Source organism: Salmo salar, chromosome ssa11, assembly GCF_905237065.1.
Source record: "Salmo salar chromosome ssa11, Ssal_v3.1, whole genome shotgun sequence".
In the NCBI taxonomy this organism is placed as follows: domain Eukaryota; kingdom Metazoa; phylum Chordata; class Actinopteri; order Salmoniformes; family Salmonidae; genus Salmo; species Salmo salar.
The window spans coordinates 16,131,544-16,151,949 of record NC_059452.1 but is presented as its reverse complement, the minus strand read 5'-3'; the positions used below and the strand labels follow the sequence as shown (position 1 = coordinate 16,151,949).

Here is a 20,406-nt window from a genome sequence, read left to right as displayed (position 1 = left end):
TTCAGGGAAACAGATCATAATTTTGGTGCGCATAGAAAGGGGTCATGAGTGCTTTCGTGTTGAGATACATTTTCTTCACAATAGACAAACATGTTCAGAACAACCGAGAGTATGACTCCATGTCATCTTGTAACTGTACATCAAACACAGAGATCATAAACGTTGACACTGATGGAAATGTGAACTGCACACTTGGACTCACAGCTGATTGGCTTGCTTGTATGACATCAAAGCAGTATTTATTATCATCCTCAACGTCTCATCTTTCAAAATACAGAGTCTCTGTAGAGAGCTCTGACGTCATGTATAGCATGTTACTGTAAAGATACTGGGTTCCAATTTAGGCGTTTATCAGTGCCCAAATCTGCCATTTTCAACCCGTAGAAATGTAAAGGGCAACGGATTCCAGCTTTAACTAGGTTCCATGTCCACTTAAAATGATGACCCACCTGACTGAGGTCAACTCTCACTTATGTCTATGTCTAGACCTGGGTATCCTCATCTATAGACACAGAGGTACAGCAGAATGTTACAGTAAGCCCCCTACCTTCCCAGAAGCAGCAGCAGAGAGTGGGCTCAGTCATACTTGTGGTCTCCAGTCTTCACGCTCTCAGCTGGCTTCCTGTGAATGGCACAGATCCGACCCCTGGGCTCTGCACTGAGCTGTATAAGAGAGAGAGCAGCAGGACAGTCAGCACACAGCACTCTGCATACAGGGAGGAGAGAGACTACTGAACACTACTATACAGCGATACACACAGGGTAAGACTGAGATCCATAGTCACCTTCTCTTTCCCTCTCGTTCCCTGTTGACCCATCTTTGAACTTTACTATTAACGTTGTTCTTTCAACAGACAGATTTTTTTATAGACGTTTTGGGGGTGCTGAAGCGAGTTCAGCTTCTGTTCTTTGAGTGTTGGCTTATTGATGATATACAATTGTTCAATAGATGCACATTGGTGAGTTCAGACATTTCATAGAATACTGTAAGACATTCTCATTAGTCTTTGTGAACTTGAAAGAAAGTTTGACGTATTGACGGAAAATAGGTTTCAGCTTGCATGTGTGTAGACATGAGTGTTTGTGTGTGATTGTGCAAGGAGGTAGCCTGTTCATGGAAATAAGTAAAAGTGTGTGCGGGGCTTTTCATGGGATATCATTTGTGTATGTAAGTGTGCTTGTGTGCGTGTGTTTTCTATTTGGCTTGTGTAGCCCTGTGCTTGGTCAATGGATGCAGAAATGTTTGTGTTCCCTTGACACCAAGTGATGGCTAGCACAGATGTGTCATTTGAGAGGGGTTCTCCATAATGTTCTTTCAGTCTGTATGTTTCTGCACCCGCCTCTAGTGTCACTCCGAGAGACCTCAAAGCGTGAGAAGGATAAAAAAAATAGTGATTGTTTTATTTGATAAATCTGCCATTCTGCTTGGGATATTTAACCACCAATATACTGTATGTTTATTTAAATTACTGTTGATCTCCTCAGTGAAAAAAATGCATTTAATAACTGTCACCAGGGTGTAGATCAGTGGAGGCTGGTGAGAGGAGTTATAGGAGGACCGTCTCATTGTAATGGCTGGAAAGACATTAATGGAACAGAGTCAACTGTAGTTTCCATATGTTTGATACCTTTCCATTTATTCCATTCCAGCCATTATAATAAGCCCATCCTCCTATAGCTCCTCCCTCCAGCCTCCTTTGGTGGAGGTCCTCTACTTGATTTGTTTGAGATATTTAAAAGACCTAATATTCCATCCATGGAATCATATGCAATATATAATAAAATTATTACATTTAATACTGTGGCACACAAAGTTACACTACTGTTTTTGTTTGTGATAATCTGCCAGCAATGATTCTGGCTAAGTATTTACATTTTTTACTCCAGGAGTTGCTGGAGGTGTTGGTGGACTATTCTCAGTGCTGTCGTGCCTGGCGTGTGAAGGTCATTACCACAAGGTCAGAGGCAACAGCAGCGTGCCAGGATGTGCTGCCTGTCAACATGGGCTCTCCTCCTAGCTCTGGGAGTCACCACTACGGCACAAGGTTAGTCCTCATTAGCAGTTACTATTTACATTCTTACTGTCCCCAATGCACACACACATCCCTAACATGTACACACACATCCCTAACACACACACACACAAGAACACGCAAGACACACATAGCTCGGTTTGAGAGTTGTAACTCCATAATTCATTCACAAGGCTCAGCTTGGGAATTGGAATTATTATTTCAACTGGAAAACTTTAACTTTTTTTTTGAGTCAAAACGTAAACCAGGATGATATCCTGTATGTGGAAATTCGATTATCATTGATAATTCCATTATACAGTTGAGAGTATTATCTAATGTGAATTTGAGAAGTCAGAACAGAGGTCTCCTTTGGACATAGACAGCAGCCTGGTGATCTTCTGACTTTACAGAAGCCTGTGCTGCTCCTCCCAAACCATTAGTAAACATTATTGCTTCTGCTTCTGCTCTACATCCTTAAGTAAGCGGGATATATGTATAAGCCCAAGGCTAAGGAGACACCTGTCTGCAATTGGCCACACAAGTATGTGCCAGTAGCATGCTTATACTGAGCCCCAATGTGAACTCAGAACAATTATAGCGTTTGGTGGGTACTGTAAATGCAATGGTCTGGGAAAAGTCCAAATATGCATTATGTAACACTGTACACTACAAAAGTCAGTCTGTAAACTACACAGCAATGAGAATGAATAATGAGTATCAATCTCTTGGGATCAGTGACATTAGCACAAAGCAGTTGATTGTTTGCAGCTGAGAGTAACGATGGGACATAAATGGAAAAGAAATCAACTCTTGTAGCCTTTTCACTGTTGGTCCACAACATATTTCCTTGACCACTTTGAAATGCCATTGGCACTTTCATGTGTTTGAGCAATTCATTTTATTTCCAAAGTACACAGGGCAAATCACCAGGAAGAGATTAGTGTGGCATAACATGAAGAGAAAGTCAAAGTCGTAATATATTGTTCCATGACTCAGAGTATAGTTGAAAAGTTGAGCGATTTGAAAGATACAGATTCTTGCCCATTGCTTTACGGGTGGCCAGACTACTCTAGGAAGAAGTAGCCAGAGGTTTGGTCTGTCTGGTCCGAGGTTTGGCCAGTCTGGTGAGCATTAAGGCATTGGTCAGTGATGTCACAACAGGTCAATCATGAGTCATCGTGAGGTGTGTGTGATGTTTTACAGGAACATGGAGGAGAGACAGTTTGAGAGTTGCGAGACAAAACAACCCTGCAGTGTACCACTCTGAAGGTAACATCCCAAAATACATCTTTTTACACTACTGTGGCTTTAAGTCCGGATTGTGGCTTTCAGCCTGGTTAATGTCTATGTAATAATATGGTATGAAATATTTATAACTTTCAGAATTACAGCCCAATGGCACCAGTTATGTTTACAGCAGCAGCAAACAAAGCAAAAAAAAAATGTAATGCCATTGTGTTATGGCCAAAGAGGAAACACTGTAACATTCTGAAGTAGTATTCATTGTGCGACATTATGTCCAGATAACTATGAGTGGACCACTTGGTTCAACGTGGACCACCCTGGAGGTCGAGGAGACTATGAGCAGTTGGATGCTATCCGTTTCTACTACCGTGCGCGGGTGTGTGACGTCCCCCGGGCCCTGGAGGCTCGCACCACTGACTGGATCCCCGCTCGCAACACGGGGGAGAAGATTCACGCAGACCCTACCCTGGGCTTCTGGTGTGCCAACGCTGAGCAGGCCCCTGGCCGCAACTGCTCCAACTACGCTGTGCGCTTCCTGTGCCCTAAAGGTCAGTCTGGTATGTGTTGCTGGGAGCCTTACTTTAAATACAGTTGAGAAGTAGCTACTATATTACGTCAAATAAAACAGTTCTATAAGAGTGAAAGGCTTATCCTCCAAGCAACATTTCTATCTACTGCAATTATATCCGTCTTTTGTAATGGAGTGAAAACCTGTTTTCAATCAGGCAACACTGGGTCAGAAGGCTCTCAGGATGCCTGGGGTCCTTGGTCAGACTGGAGCCATTGCTCTGCCAAGTGTGGTCAGGTGGCAATGCAGGTGCGCTCCAGGAAATGCCAGTCCCAGCCTAAGCAGTGGGATAAGCAGTGCAGCGGACCTACAGTGGAGGGTAGAGCCTGCAAAGGACCTGAATGCCCTGGGACTGGTGAGTTGCTCTCAACATCTCCATTACAGCTATTAAATATGATCGAAACTTCTGTAATGTCACAGTACCATAAGCATTTTATTCTAGAAATCTAAACCAATGTACAAAGTCACTGTCTGACATGTTAAACTGTATTGCTGCTTTTGTTCCAGGTTGCACACTGCACTGTGAGATGGGTAGGGTGAATGCGGAGTGTGACGCCTGTATGTGTCAGGACCACATTGTACTGGGCTCTGTCCGCAGTGCTGGAGGTCTCCCTGCCCCAGGGGCCACCATCCTCCGCTTCGGCCCCAGCTCCAAACTCCTCACCCTCACTGACCACAATGGACACTTCCGCATCCCAGGGATCTGTCCCGACGGCAACGCCACACTGACCGTCCAGCTGCGGAACCACGCCCCTCACACTGTCATCGTGCCCCACAGCACCGAACACACCTCTGTCCTCAGTATCATGCTGAAAAGAGCAGGTAAAATGGCCACACAAAAAGAAATGAAAGCTGACATTGTTACATTTCTCTGTTTTACATTGGTCTCAGACACTGTAATGTGATCCCTCAGAGAAGCTCCATGTGGTGAAGAACCCTGAGAACAAGGCCAGAAGAGAGGGCCAGACAGCTGCTCTCTGCTGCAAAGTGGCTGGATCACCAGAGCCAGAAGAGTACCAGTGGTAAGCCAATGGATCTGTAATGACAGCTTGAAAAATGTTATATATATATATATATATATATATACCATATCAAAATCAAACAGTTTTTGCTGGGTATAGTGTTCAACAGTCTTCTGTGACTCGGTAGGTTTCACAACGGCAGCCTGCTGGACAGGAAGCAGCTGAACTATGACAGCACGCTGGTCTTAAGAAACCTGAACATGGAGCAGACTGGGGAGTACTACTGCAGAGGCAGCAACCAGGCTGGGGCCATCAAGTCCAAACCAGCCATAGTCACAGTCTTAGGTCTGATCCCGAAGCACCACGGTTGATATTCACACATTCATATTTACTATGTGAACAGCCATTAGCATGACATCAGTCAATGATCAGATGGAGAATGAAAGGGCATTGATTTTCTCAAAATAATTCCATTGTATAATCAGATTGTAAATCTTTTAATATGGGTTGGTCTTTTTCTACACCTTTCTCCTCACAGGTAAAGATCAACCTTCATGTAACCCAAAACCCGAATCCTACCTTATTCGCTTACCTCATGACTGCTATCAAAACAGCACCGACTCACTCTATTACGACGTAGGAAAGTGCCTCTCGGGGACTTGTGCAGGACAGCTGGACAATGGAATCAGGTGCAAAGACTCAGTGGCATACTGCTGTGGGGTGGCAAAGATGGAGGAGAAACAACTGAAATGCCAGGGCTATGTGCTCCCCACCATGGTGGTGACCGAATGTGGCTGCCAGAAGTGTGTGAAGACCAAAGTCATTGTGCGTGGGCGGGCTGTGGCCGCAGACACTGGGGAGCCCATGAGATTTGGTCACGTCTACATCAATGGAGCCAGAGTCAGCCGCACAGGCTACAAAGGCACCTTCTCCATCCAGGTCCCCGATGACACTGAGAGGCTGGTGATGACCTTTGTGGACAACATGGATAAGTTCGTCAACACCACCAAGGTTCTTCCATTCAACACCAAAGGGGGCGCCGTCTACCATGAGATCAAGCTTTTGAGGAAGAAGGAACCAGTGACCATCAGCTCAACAGAGCTCAACACTCTTCAGCTGGGAGAGGTGGAGGGCCAGGATCCTATTGCTGAGATCCAGATCCCACCCAACTCCTTCTACAAGCAGAGTGGAGAAGTATTTGTGGGTAATGTGAAGGCTAGCATCACGTTTCTGGACGCTAGAGACGTGTCCACAGCAGCAGCCGCACAGAGTGACCTCAACTTCGTAGGAGATGAGGGTGACACCTTGCCCCTGAGAACGTACGGTATGTTCTCAGTCGACTTCAGGGACGAGGAGGCCGGAGAACCACTGAACGCCGGAGAAGTGAAGGTGAAAATGGATTCAACACAGGTGAAAATGCCTGAGCACCTGGACACCATGAAGCTGTGGTCCTTGAACCCCGATACAGGCATGTGGGAGGAGGAGGGGAGCTTCCAGATGGAGAAGAAGCAACGTGGTAAAAGGGAAGAGAGGACCTTCCTCATTGGGAACATGGAGATCAGAGAGAGGAGGCTGTTTAACCTGGACGTCCCAGAGAACAGGAGGTGTTACATCAAGGTGCGAGGCTTCCGCAGCGATCGCTTCATGGCCAGCGAGCAGGTAGAGGGAGTGGTGGTGACCCTGATCAACATGGAGCCCACTGCAGGTTACTCCTCCAACCCTCGTGCCTGGGGACGCTTTGACAGCGTCATCACTGGCCCCAATGGTGCCTGTCTGCCTGCCTTCTGCGACGACCAGAAAGCTGACGCATATTCTGCCCACGTCATGGCCAACATGGGAGGAGAAGAACTCGAGGCAGTCCCATCTGCTCCCAAGTTTAACCCCAACATCATTGGAGTCCCTCAGCCATACCTGGGCAAGCTGAACTACAGACGGTCAGACCACAATGACCCCAGGTTAAAGAAGACAGCCTTCAGCATCAATGTGGCCAAGCCCAGCCCAAACACAGCTGAAGAGCTCAACGGACCGGTGTACTCATTTGACCAACTGAAAGAGTGTGAGGAAGCACCATTTACTGCAGGCCACTTCCGCTTCACCAGAGTGGAGGGAGATCGCTACGACTACAACACAGTGCCTTTCAACGAAGACGATCCTATGAGCTGGACAGAAGACTACCTGAGCTGGTGGCCCAAGCCCATGGAGTACCGAGCCTGCTATGTCAAGGTCAAGATCAATGGTCCCCATGAGATCAACATGCGCTCCCGAAACCAGGGCGGCACTCACCCCAAGACCGTTGGCCAACTGTATGGCCTCCGCGACACCCGCAGCATCCGTGACATGGCAGAGTCCACCGTCTCTGCTGTGTGCCTGGAGTTCAAGTGCAGCGGCATGCTCTACGACCAGGACCGAGTGGACCGCACTCTGGTGAAGGTGATCCCTCAGGGCAGCTGTAAGAGGGACAACGTTAACTCCATGCTTCAAGAGTACCTGATTAATCACCTGCCTCTAGCCGTCAACAACGACACCAATGAGTTCACAATGCTGGCACCACTGGACCCTCTGGGCCACAACTATGGCATCTACACAGTGACAGACCAGGACCCCCGCACAGCTAAAGAGATAGCACTGGGACGCTGCTTTGATGGCACCTCTGACGGCACTTCCCGTGTCATGAAGAGCAACGAGGGAGTGGCACTTACCTTTACCTGTGGCAACCGTGAGGTGACCCGTCAAAGCGTGTTCCAGGCTCTGCAGAACTCCCCCGGGCAGTCTCCGGCGAGCGCAGTGAGGGATGGCCGAGGCAGGAAGCAGAGAGCAGGAGCCAATGCACTCCGCAACAGCCGTAGACGCAGTACTCGGAATCCCACTGCCACGCGCACCTCAGGCTAAAGCACAGCACTACAGATCAGGGTCTCCACATCACATCAGACATGTTGGCAAATCACTAAAGAAAGTGGTTATTGTTGATGGGATACAAATGTATATATTTTAGCTCTTTAGTAAAGATACAGGTTTTTTGTCTTCATAATGTACTGTTTGTAATAACATTTGATTTGTTACTGAAAGATGTTTATCAATTGTGAGTAAGGCCCATAAGCATAAATTCATAACTGAACAAATATTTTGTTATCTATAACACAGGTATCACCCAGGGAACATTTGGAGATTTTAATGTTACTGCAAATATTGTATTTTCTTCACCTGTGGTGTGATTAATATTTACTACTTGAAATTGTAAATAATGGGATATTTATTACACATGCCATTCAAGAATGTAACCAGTGATTAAGGCACCACGCCCAAAATAAAACAAGAACAACCTGAGAACGTGTTGGATTGCTGATTCGCTTGCACAGGTCTTTGTTGGCGCACATTCACCACATAGCTGACATTGTGAAGTGCACACTAGACAAGCTACTTCTAATTCACGAAAGCCATAACGGTCAGTGAATTCAGGTTAAAAAAAAAAAGTCGGGAAATTGGATCATTTATCATTTCGACCAGTGATTTTATTAAATGAGATGCATATAAAACTTGTATTGTACACCATTTCCAATTTCCTTAACAATTTGAAAACTATCAAATGTTAGAAAATAGGATCAAACATGTCCCTTTCTACCAGTATGAAGACACTAAGGTCAGCCCATAAGCCCCCTCCTCGTCTCACTTGATACAAGCCTGCAGAAACAATGTTAAGGAGACCAGTTGTGTGAGAACATGCCAGATCACAATTTTATCTGTATTAGTAGTAATTGATGAGCAAATCCCATTTGTCATGCACACAAATTAACTAAAATCACTCTTTCTTCAACTGTTCAAGGATATTCAAGAGATGTATCCAGAGGATGGCCATGAGGTTTGAGTCACATCTATGGTAAAATGAATTAGGCTTGGGCGGTAAACCATATAATTTTGAAATAAAGACGGTATGATATTCAATACAACTTCTTAGAACAACAACTATCTTAGACATGCCAAATAAATTATCTCCAGCTATACATTTAGTTTGCTAACTTACTAGATCAGTGGCTAGCTTGCAAGATCAAGCTTCTTGGTTACAGCAGAGACAATCAAGTTCCTCCTGGATAAATCCCTGCCGCTTAAAATGTGTTTTGAGCGTACAGGACCAGTATGATGGTATGAAAATCTAGATAAAGCCCAACTCTAAAATGCATTACACTTGTCTATACATTTTTACAGTGAATGCATAAGCCCCCTGTAAAATCTCCAACTACTAAACATGTAGTGTCAGTTTCAAAGCATGAACAACGCAACTTTCGATGGATAAAGATAACATGTGTATTTGGCAACCAACGTTATAGATACTACATACTTTCCTGTAAGAAACCCATCGACAGGTAAAGTGAAATACCTATATTTATAGACATTCTGGGTGAAATTATTTGCATAGAATCTAATTTTATTTAGATGTCACTGCAGTAGCAACTGGAATTTGACATGAGCATATCATTTCTCTAAATCAAAAACGTGCTCTACAAATCACATACAGCTTGTAAAGTATTTTTCACTGTGTTTTGTATCTTTATGAAGTTTGGAGGCTGAATGAGAGAAAAGGCCATTTCATTATGTAATAACAGAAGTGTTGGTACTGGATGCTCCCTGTATAGTCCCTCGGATCATTGAAGCAAAATGAAAGGGCGACACATTGTTCAGGTTTTTCCAGGATGACACTGGATAGCATGAGAAGTACAGCTGCATTTCTGAGGGTTAAAGGGTGAAAGGGCAGTGGGGATATAGCCGTCGTCACATGAAGTCATCATAGTCTTGGGTGTAGCCACCATCGAATTCTCCATAGTCTGCAAGGTCATCTTTCCCCTTGGCTTTCATACCGCCACCAAGTACAACTCCTTTCTTCTTCTTTTTGCCTTTGATTGCCTGTGGAAGCAAAACAAAACTTAAAATAATTGCTACAAATAAACACTTGGTGTTCTTCAAATTGAATATTCATGTAAATGGGGTAACCAGGGTGTAAGTTAGTTCCTTGAGCAGAGTCCAATGAAATGCAATATGGAGGTACTGGTAGAGGGCTCCCTCCACTGAACGTAACGAGAACTACCATTCATGAAGAAAACTGCAGAAGGATGACATCATTTTTGTTCAGCATGAATAAGACGGTCAACAACTTACCTTTTCTTGCTTCTGTTTTTCATTAAGTAGAACTGTCAGGGAAGAGCTGATTTTCTTTAAGTCGTCAACTTCCACTGTGTAGAAACAGGACATTCAGCTTAGACACGTTAATACGTTATCACAATGGTTGAGCCTGAATGTTAGTGAACTCCAAATATGTCAAGTCAAACCGTTGTTGAATGGCTTATGTATATAAACATATCTAGACATGAGGTATTTATGACATGTAGTTTGGCATTTGTTTTAAAGTAATAAGTGCACAAACCTAAAACACACTAAATAATAAAGCATGTTTCATGTATCATAATTCATGAAGGATGTTGAACTCACATGAAATACAAAGCTCTCGAAACAACGACTCCAAGAAGCTTGAATAATGCACAGATTTTTCATACTGTAATATCTTCACTTTCAGGAGCTTTTCAAACTCTGTGAAGTCCTCTTTAGAAGACGGGCACATGGCTTCAATTCCAGAAACATTGTTTGTGGTACTACCCCCTGAAATTCCTGAAATGACAAGGACAAATACTAATGAGAACACACAATAACAGTATGGCCGGCTAGTGGGTTAAACCTGACAGGATATTCCAGGATCTTACCAAACGCCTCTTTTGCCAGCTCCAAGTCTGCTTCCTCCTGCATCTTCTGGACTTTCAACTTTTCTGCTAGCTGTTGTTCAGGTGTAAGCTCTTCCTCTTCATCCAACTATCAACAAGAAAAAAGTAAAGGATTCATAAGAGAGAAAATATTCAGAACTGTAAGGTTAATCCAACATTTCCAAAACTCACATTCTTTTTCAGCTCTTGTTGCTTTTTCCTTAGCCGGTTTTCTTTCTCCTTTATTTTTTCAGCCAGTTTTTTCTTCTCAGACACTTTGGCCTCTGAAATAAAAAAGCAACGTTACAGCAAACCTCTGGAACAGAAACCAGCATCAAATCAAGTTGAAAGTACACATTTTCAGCCAGTACCCGATAATAAAAAGAAAAGGCAGCAGCCAGTATGATGCAGGAAAATGTTTGTGATCTATTCACACAAATGTATACAGGTATGTGAAGATCAGCATATTATATGACAACAGGCTGCAGCCACTACTTTCTCAAACCATTGGTTGTAAATTGTATATTTCTGCACCTGATTTCTTTGCCTCTGCTTTCTTCTCTTCCTCTTCATCATCCCAGTTATCCTGCAGAAGGAAAACAGACAGGAATGAGTCAAATTATGTGACGAAGGATAGTTAACTACTGGGTAGTTAAGTGGTTGGTTCTGGGACTTGTTTAGAGTAGGTCTTGACTTAATTTTCAAGGAAATCAACAAGATCTGAGGTCGAGACCAACTGCATTATCAAACATCAGAAGACATGTCAGAACCAGTCACAGCCACAATATCACGAAATTTGGTTATGTAAAGCATTTCAACCAATATTTGGAAAATGTTTCATATCCACTGAGGCCCTAATAAGGGAATAAGACAAGTACCTAGACAAAGTCTTATCCAAAAAAACACATAACGTTTCTCTCGGTGTAGGCCGTCATTGTAAGTAAATAAGTTGTTCTTAAATGATCTGCCCTTGTTAAATAAAGGTTTCAAATAAAAACAACAGCTGCAGGCCTACTGTACTGATCAAGTGTTGTTTTAGGGACATGAATACACCATATGACTTGAACACTACCTATATTCGACAGGATCCATTGTCAACAATTGAAACTGCTTTGGTAGCCTTTTCCACAGCTGTATGATCCCACAGTAACGCTATACGTTCGGGTTGACTTTCTAGATATGCATGGTGAAAATGAGTCAACAGGATAAGTCTGTTGAGGATTCTGGAAAATACACTTTACGTTTAGCATATGTCATAGTTGGAAGCATCTAGTAGTAAGGCTCAATTCAGTCATATAATATCATCAGGGAAGATTGACGTTGGCAACTAACGTTAGCCAGCTAACTTACATTCAAGTGCATATTTATCAAATGCATAACAAAGCCTTGAACTGACTTCAATGACCAATCGCAGTCAGATTATGATTACTGTTTATCTTAAAGCTAGCCAGTCAACACATTAGTTCAGACCTAACTTGTTAAGTTAGCTGCTAACCTAAAAAGCTAGTTCAGTAGCTAACGTTAGCTAGCTTCTAACTAGCCCCCCCAAAAAAGGAACGAACGTAGATCAATTCAAAAACAAGTGCCAGAGAATGAGTCTATGCTCAGCTCCAACCAAGTGACACACGCTGACAGTTTCACATGTGCGGCCTCACAGCTTGTACAATATCGAGCTAGCTAAGATATATCGGTTAAGGCTAACTAGCTAGAAACGTGGATAATGCTATGCTAGTTGGCGGCTAGCTAGCTAATGTCCACAGACTAACTAGCAAGGCGTGTTGTGTTAAACACAACTAATGGGTTAATTATGACCTTAAATATGGCCTTTATCATGTAACTAGCTAGCTAGTTAGTTGTCTGGTTACCTTCACATCTTCATCTTCGTCTTCGCCTTCCCATTTGTCCAGCACTACCGCCTTTTTGATCGGCGCGACGTCCAGCTCGAAGTTGTCAGCGTCTATAAATACACATTGTAATGGTAACTAACAGTTATCTTAAACGTTCAAAACGAGCTATTATCAATCAATGTTATACATCTATCCCAAAACCATAAATATAGCTGTCGCACGATATCATTTCTAACTTTCTTCTCACCCCAATCGTCGGCATCCGCCATCTTGGCTGTGTGTGTGAGCGGGTTTGACAGAACTCTGAACTGAAAGCAGCAAAGCAGATGGAGAAAGTAGACAACGAGGCGTAAAGCCTGCAATGCTAGGAGTTGCTGCTCTCCTTAAAAAAAAAAAAAAAAATTCAAGAAAGGAAAGCCCCTAAATGGAAAAGTATGCCTTTTATTGAGTAAAAAAAAATAATAATAATAATTTTAAAAAAAATCGCGCTGTCCCTCAATCTTACATTTTAATATTAAATATTTAATTAAAGGCATAATCTGTAATTTAAACACCATGACCCTGCCACTTTGTTTAGGAAATGTAGACGAAGCTGAGATAATTGACAGCTCCATGTTAAACATATTTCAGCTAAACATTTTGCTGACAAAAGAAAAATCGAAATTAAAGGAATACAATGTAGAAGTTCTTTATTAAAAAACATGCATGAGTATTCACACAAAACTCACAGCAATTACAATACTTGGAATAAAAACCCCAAAAGGATTTGCAATGAGTGTTATTTAGGCTAGATTATGTTGGTGTTACAGAAATATTGGTAACCCTTAACAACTTTAGAAAGTATTCTACTGGACTACTTATAAACCATTAACATACCCTTTATAAAGTACACCATGTAAATTGTTGCCAAAATACTTTACAGGTAGACAAGAATTTCAAAACATAATTTAGAAACATATTAATTCTCAAATAATAGAAATCACTGCACTTTCCATTTAAAACAATTACATTTAATCATTAAAATAAAATTTTATTCAACCTTAAACCTAACAAAATAATTGTCAGCCTAAACTGAAGACTACAACACGGCAATGTGCAATAAATAAATGCAGAAATATTTTTTTCTTCATTCAGAGAATAGGCCAATAGCAAATATATCTCTTCAGAAGGCGAGGTCAGTACAGGTGCATCAAAGCTGGGACCGAGAGACAGAAAAACAGCTTCTATCAAGGCCATCAGACTGTTAAATAGCCATCACTAGCCAGTTACTCAACCCTGCACCTTAGAGGCTGCTACCCTATATACATAGACATGGAATCACTGGTCACTTTAATAATGTTTATGTAACCGGTGTGAAATGGCTAGCTAGTTAGCGGGGTGCACGCTTAAAGCGTTTCAATCGGTGACGTCACTCGCTCTGAGACCTTGAAGTAGTTGTTCCCCTTGCTATGCAAGGGCCGTGGCTTTTGTGGAGTGATAGATAACGATGCTTCGTGGGAGGTAGTTGTTGATGTGTGCAGAGGGTCCCTGGTTCGGGGCAAGGAGGGGACGGAAGCAAAACTGTTACATTTACATACTGCTTTACTCATCGCATATGTATATACTGTATTCTATTCTACTGTATTTTAGCCAATGCCACTCTTTATTTTTAGATTTGTTTGTATTGTTAGATATTACTGCACTGTTGGAGCTAGGAACACAAGCATTTTTGCTACACCCGCAATAACATCTGATAAATATGTGTATGTGACCAATTTGATATCAATAAATAACCATCCATTACAATAGGCTTGCAGGGCTACTCAAATATAATACACGTATTGTTTAACATTGTAGTTGTGTGGGAGAGAGTCCTCGTGGCCCATTGGGGGTGAGGGGGTTACACATCAGAAGGGGAGGCCATTACAGAGCAGAAACTAACAGCACCATCAGCAGTCCCAGAAGGTGACAGAGAGGACTAGGGCACAGGGCCAGCCCGGATGAAATGCCTGCATTGGGACACAAACACAAAAGCAACACTAACTGTATGGAGACAAAGTCAACAACATCAACTCAACAATAAAGGAGCATACAATTGCATCCTACATCCAACACTCCTTCAAACCTTGAGCTGTCCTTCTTCCACTAGATCCTGATTCCTCTTCTTATTCAGACTCAAAGTTACAAAATATACATGCTGAAAGTATGTACTGACATAATACGCATCTAATTTAATTACCCTCTGCTAAGATCAAGACAATGTTAGCTTCAGTGAAACGTGTAAGGCTGACTACGAGAACCCGTCGGATATCGAGCCCTCATAATTGGGAAAAAGCCCGAATCTGGAAATTGAGATTTTGGTTGTTTAGGATTATTTAAACGCTTTACTTTATTGTAATGTAAATTTCACCTTTTTTTTGTCATTAGCCAGCAATGTGCCCAATGTGAAAAACGCTCATTTAAACTTGCCTGGGAGTGTTCCAGTTGACTTGGCACATTCAAGACAACATGCAACAGATCAATGAAATCAGGCTGGTTTAGACACATAATAATTTGCTAGATAGTTAGTAATATAATAGTATAAAGTTGTCATTCACAATAAACAATGTAGTTATGAATACAAGTGGGTCAGACGTTCATTTTGTCTATAAGTAGCCGTAGGCCACGCCAGAGCAAACCTTCATAAAAGAAGTGCACACATTCTTCCGATGTTGCTTGATCAGTGGGTTGGCCTGTTCGCTGCCAAAATGACATGAAAATGGATCAAAGTATATAAACAGTATTGCCTTAATTTCATCCGTTCAGAATTATTTTGATTTTAGGTAACAAAGCAATTGAGATCCTATTCTAAAACTTGGTAAGTTTGGACGTCATTATCTGTCATTTTGAGCCGCAACCAATTTCTTGCTAGCGATTTTACAATAATTATTATCTTCAGTCACCTCATCATGGATGGAGAGCTGAGAGCATCTTCAATGAGGAGAAAGCAAGGTATATTACGCTAGGTAAGTACACAGTGTATTAGCTAGACTTTATAAAACCTACCAGGCCTTCACTACCTGCAGATGATGAGGTGACAGAAGATAATTATTGTATTTGTTCAATGTAGCTTTAAAAAAAATAAACATTTCACGATATGGGTTTCCTAGGGTTTCCCTAGGCCGCCACACATATGAAAATCATGTAAGAAAATGGTGTACACTCGAAACATTTCAGCAGGTGAAAGTTACTTACCACGGAAGTCAACAGGTTTGTCACCCCAGACGTTGAGCACCATTTCGGGCGGCAGGTAGCCTAGTGGTTAGAGCGTTGGACTAGTAACCGAAGTTTGCAAGATCGAATCCCGAGCTGACAAGGAAAAATCTGTCGTTCTGCCCCTGAACAACCCACTGTTCCTAGGCCGTCATTGAAAATAAGCTTTTACTGACTTGCCTAGTTAAAAAAAATAGACATAGCTGCACACGTGACAAAAGCAAGCGCTGTTTATAGGAGAACATGCTGATCTGGACAATTCACATGAACACAAAGAAAAACAACAATTTGATAGGTGGCAATACAAAACATGGAAGATAAACTGACATGTCTTATTGAATCATAGGCATTTTGAATCCGCACACTTACAGCCAGAATGGTGTAAGTCCTTCAACCTTCACCAAAGATGACATGGCCATATCTGGGAGGCCAGCTGCAGTTATAAGAGGATTTGAAACTAATTTCAGGCACTAGACATATTTGTGGTAGCAAAACAACAAAAGGCGTGTAATGTACATTACAAAAGGTGTGTGTTCATGTACATTACACAGTGCTCCAACCTCAATGAAGACCTCAGGGCTCCAGGAGCTTATGGGTCCAAAAGCCAGGCTGTGGCTCAGCAGTCCCGTTAAAGCCTCTTCTGAACAGGCCAGCCTCACATGGCCCAGCCACAGAACTGCCGTACCGCAGCCAGGAGGGGGAGAGGTGAGTTACAGCGAATTATATATAGTGTTTGAAGCCACCGCGCCCACATCTTGGCACTCCTATCATAGTAAAAAAATGTGTTGGAAGTAATAGAAATACATTTATTAATGTCTACATTTATTTTTGCCATGTTTATTCTATTAGTCACCTTAATGCATACTTTAAATTATATTATGTGAGCTTAACATAAAATATATAGATGTTTAGTTTCCCCTTAAAGTATACATTTTAGAAAATACACATTTTATTGTCCCCACTACAACAACAAAAATACATGCAATTTTGTCTTTGAAACATTTCATTGAAATCCTTTGAATTCCATTGGCAGACTGATTCTTCTGGGGAGTGCCAATATGGCCGACCTGTGGCTTCAAAGCCGCTCATTGGCTAATACATAGCATCTTCAAATCAGGGTTTATATGGGTTTTTCTATAAACTAGGGTTCCAGTGAGGATTTCCTACACTGGACAACTTGTTACAGCTGTTCGTAAGTAATCAATAATAATCTGCCAATTTTTTTTTTATGTCATTACGTTAAAGATAAGGGGGGGATCATAGCTATAGTAAAAAAACACACATTTATTTAAACCTACTGTATGTTTAACCTTTTATCATGGTTGGTGTCTTGACTGATTTGTACAAAATAGTCTAACATAAAACATTACTTTTCTGTCCTTGCATTTATGGCAGTGTAAGTTGTTGTTACATAATATATTAAGCATTAATCAGTTAAATTAGCCATTACACTTGAACCCTGTAAGAATCCTGAATCTAGCTGTCGGACAATTTTTTGTATAGTGATCTCAGAAATGCAGTGTAACTACATAATTTAGTATCTCCTTATGTTGTGGGTAAAAACAGTTTTCATGGGTACACAAATCCAAAATAATGTATGCATTGCAAAATCGAATGCTTCTGACCGAAAGAGTCACCTTTACCTACAGTTGAAGTCGGAAGTTTACATACACTTAAGTTGGAGTCATTAAAACTTGTTTTTCAACCACTCCACAAATTTCTTGTAAACAAACTATAGTTTTGGCAAGTCGGTTAGGAATTCTCCTTTGTGCATGACAAGTAATTTTTCCAACAATTGTTTACAGACAGATTATTTCACTTATAATTTCACTGTTTCAGAAGTTTACATACACTAAGTTGACTGTGCCTTTAAACAGCTTGGAAAATTCCAGAAAATTATGTCATGGCTTTAGAAGCTTCTGATAGGCTAATTGACATCATTTGAGTTAATTGGAGGTGTACCTGTGGATGTATTTCAAGGCTACATTCAAACTCAGTGCCTCTTTGCTTGACATCATGGCAAAATCAAAAGAAATCAGCCAAGACCTCAGAAAAAAATTGTAGACCTCCACAAGTCTGGTTCATCCTTGGGAGCAATTTCCAAACGCCTGAAGGTACCACGTTCATCTGTACAAACAATAGTACGCAAGTATAAACACCATGGGACCATGCAGCCGTCATACCGGTTAGGAAGGAGACGCGTTCTGTCTCCTAGAGATGAATGTACTGTGGTGCGAAAAGTGCAAATCAATCCCAAAAAAACAGCAAAGGACCTTGTGAAGATGCTGGAGGAAACAGGTACAAAACTATCTATATCCACAGTAAAATGAGTCCTATTACGACATAACTTGAAAGGCCGCTAACTTGAGAAGCAACTGCTCCAAAACTGCCATGAAAAAAGCCAGACTGCGGTTTGCAACTGCACATGGGGACAAAGATTGTACTTTTAAGAGAAATGTCCTCTGGTCTGATGAAACAAAAATAGAACTGTTTGGCCATAATGACCATCGTTATGTTTGGAGGAAAAAGGGGGAGGCTTGCAAGCTGAAGAACACCATCCCAACCGTGAAGCACGGGGGTGGCAGCAACATGTTGTGGGGGCGCTTTGCTGCTGGGGCAATTCACAAAATAGATGGCATCATGAGGGAGGAAAATTATGTGGATATATTGAGGCAACATCAAGATTTCAGTCGGGAAGTTAAAGCTTGGTCGCAAATGGGTCTTCCAAATGGATAATGACCCCAAGCATACTTCCAAAGTTGTGGCAAAATGGCTTAAGAACAACAAAGTCAAGGTATTGGAGTGGCCATCACAAAGCCCTGACCTCAATCCTATAGAACATTTGTGGGCAGAACTGAAAAAGCGTGTGCGAGCAAGGAGGCCTACAAACCTGACTCAGTTACACCAGCTCTGTCAGGAGGAATGGGCCAAAATTCATCCAACTTATTGTGGGAAGCTTGTGCAAGGCTACCTGAAACGTTTGACCCAAGTTAAACAATTTAAAAGGCAATGCTACCAAACACTGAGTATGTTAACTTCTGACCCACTGGGAATGTGATGGCTGAAATAAATCAAATCATTCTGTCTACTATTATTCTGACATTTCACATTCTTAAAATAAAGTGGTGATCCTAACTGACCTAAGACAGGGAATTTTTACTAGGATTAAATGTCAGGAATTGTGAAAAACTGAGTTTAACTATATCAGGATAAGGTGTATGTAAACTTCAGACTTCAACTGTAAGACAGATGTCTCAATGTGAGACAGAGTGGCACTCTCGTGTGACCTGCCCCACTTTGAGAAAACCCAGGAAGTACTGAAGAACTAACTGCTGCCTCTCAAACAGCTGTGTCTGTTCAACCTGGTCCCAGCCCTGAATGCAGAGGGCTCCGACAGCACCCGACTCCCACCGGCCCTGACTCAGAAACAGCCTCTCTATACGGCCCTGGGTCATCAGCCTGACTAGGGGCCAACAGGCCAAGGCAGCATAGCACCTGGACACCTCTAGGAGTCCTGTCAGTGGACACCTGCAGGATTCTTTTACAAATCCATCCTTTCCTGATTCCTGGTGTCGTGTAGCAATTGTAACACCTCTCAATAACTTTAAGGACACCCAAATTAATGAATCATGACAATGGTCAAATCAATTACAAAGGAACTGACCTTGAATAAATAATGGAAATGGATGTGTTAAAGACTGAGGGAAAAGTAAAGCAGGAAACACCTGGGGAATCTGCTGCAGTGTATCTTTGGGATGTCCACTTGATTGAGTGTCTCAGGGGTCCAGTTCTGAACGGGGCTAAGAGCGCACAAAAAGGCTCATTTTTCATTTGACTTGAGGAAACAGAGGAGTTCGCACGAAAGGTTAAATGGGGTGTGTGCTGTAATGTGGGGTGGTTGTTTAAGAGGGTGCTACAGTACCCGAAGGTGCCTGGCTCCTGTAGGATCTGTGTGACGATGTCCCTCTTGCTGCTGTTATAGCAGAACTCTGAGGAACTCCAGGCTCTCCACAAAGAAGCTCGGCACCAGCTGCACAAACACCCCATCCACTACATAGGTCGCCATGATGCCCAGTGAGCGGAACTCATCCTCAGTGAACTCTCCTGTGTACATGCCCTGGGGGAAGAGAACATTTTCAATTTATACCTGTAGATTATTTTCAACAAAGATTTCAAATCGAAGACACCAAAGTTAAACCCCAGGCTTAATGTGTTGGCAGTAATGGGGTACAGGAGAGGGTACTGACAAGTCTCTGCTCCATCTTGTCCACCAGAATATCCTGTTTTGTACTGGGTAGGAGCAGGAAGTGATGGGAGTCACTGAAAGTATCCATGTCAGCAGGGAACTTCTTAATAGTGCTCACACCACAAATGCACACAGACAAGAGCATGCACACACACACAGGAACACACACACAAAGTTGACAGTGATGCATTGTTGATGCTCAAACCATCTGTAGTGATGATTAATGGCAGTAAGACCGACTCACGGCAGGGCCAGAGCGATCTGAGCGCCAAACTCTCCCAGCAGCTCAGAGAAGAAGTCAAAGTAGTACAGCTGATGCACTTTTTCTGTAAGTCAAGACAAAAGCATGAGGGTCGTTAGTTACGCTTATATAACAGATATCTTTATACCTAACAGTGGAACCATGCCAGATGTTAACTCAATTAACTGGCTCAGAGGAATTTGGTTAAGTATTTGCTCATGTACCAGTGAGGAATGAGAGGAACAGACTGCTCTTTCTTGAATGCAAGGACACTCCGCATTGAGGAAAATGATGGCTTGTCCCGGAA

At 42.3% G+C, this 20,406-nt stretch overlaps 2 protein-coding genes across 3 annotated transcripts; one reads left to right on the top strand and one right to left on the bottom strand.

Annotated features, from left to right (window-relative positions):
- The first annotated feature begins 599 nt into the window (after positions 1-599).
- On the top strand, positions 600-8,114 carry LOC106562147 (cartilage intermediate layer protein 1). Of its 2 annotated transcripts, none has more exons than XM_014126800.2 (9): positions 600-762; positions 1,888-2,045; positions 3,219-3,284; positions 3,539-3,808; positions 3,986-4,183; positions 4,336-4,650; positions 4,742-4,850; positions 4,978-5,135; positions 5,329-8,114. In XM_014126800.2, exons 2-9 carry the CDS (start codon positions 1,985-1,987, stop codon positions 7,677-7,679), a joined length of 3,528 nt encoding a protein of 1,175 aa, XP_013982275.1. In that variant the 5' UTR covers positions 600-762; positions 1,888-1,984; the 3' UTR covers positions 7,680-8,114. The 2 variants fall into 2 exon arrangements, with proteins under 2 accessions (XP_013982275.1, XP_013982274.1); XM_014126799.2 differs by having other exon boundaries at positions 3,539-3,817.
- Positions 8,115-9,068: 954 nt separating this feature from the next.
- eif3j (Eukaryotic translation initiation factor 3 subunit J) lies at positions 9,069-12,691 on the bottom strand. Its single transcript, NM_001146551.1, is given in 8 exon segments — positions 9,069-9,686; positions 9,939-10,012; positions 10,269-10,445; positions 10,538-10,643; positions 10,727-10,818; positions 11,069-11,120; positions 12,400-12,491; positions 12,629-12,691. Coding segments are annotated over 8 exon segments (747 nt in total). The 5' UTR covers positions 12,651-12,691; the 3' UTR covers positions 9,069-9,554.
- Positions 12,692-20,406: the final 7,715 nt, after the last annotated feature.

Coding starts and splice junctions, on each gene's coding strand:
- LOC106562147 (XM_014126799.2), top strand. CDS start 1,985: ATGTGCTGCCTGTCAACATGGGCTCTCCTCCTAGCTCTGGGAGTCACC. Junction 3,818..3,985: donor GTGCCCTAAAGGTCAGTCTG/GTATGTGTTGCT, acceptor GTTTTCAATCAG/GCAACACTGGGTCAGAAGGC. Junction 4,184..4,335: donor ACCTGAATGCCCTGGGACTG/GTGAGTTGCTCT, acceptor CTTTTGTTCCAG/GTTGCACACTGCACTGTGAG.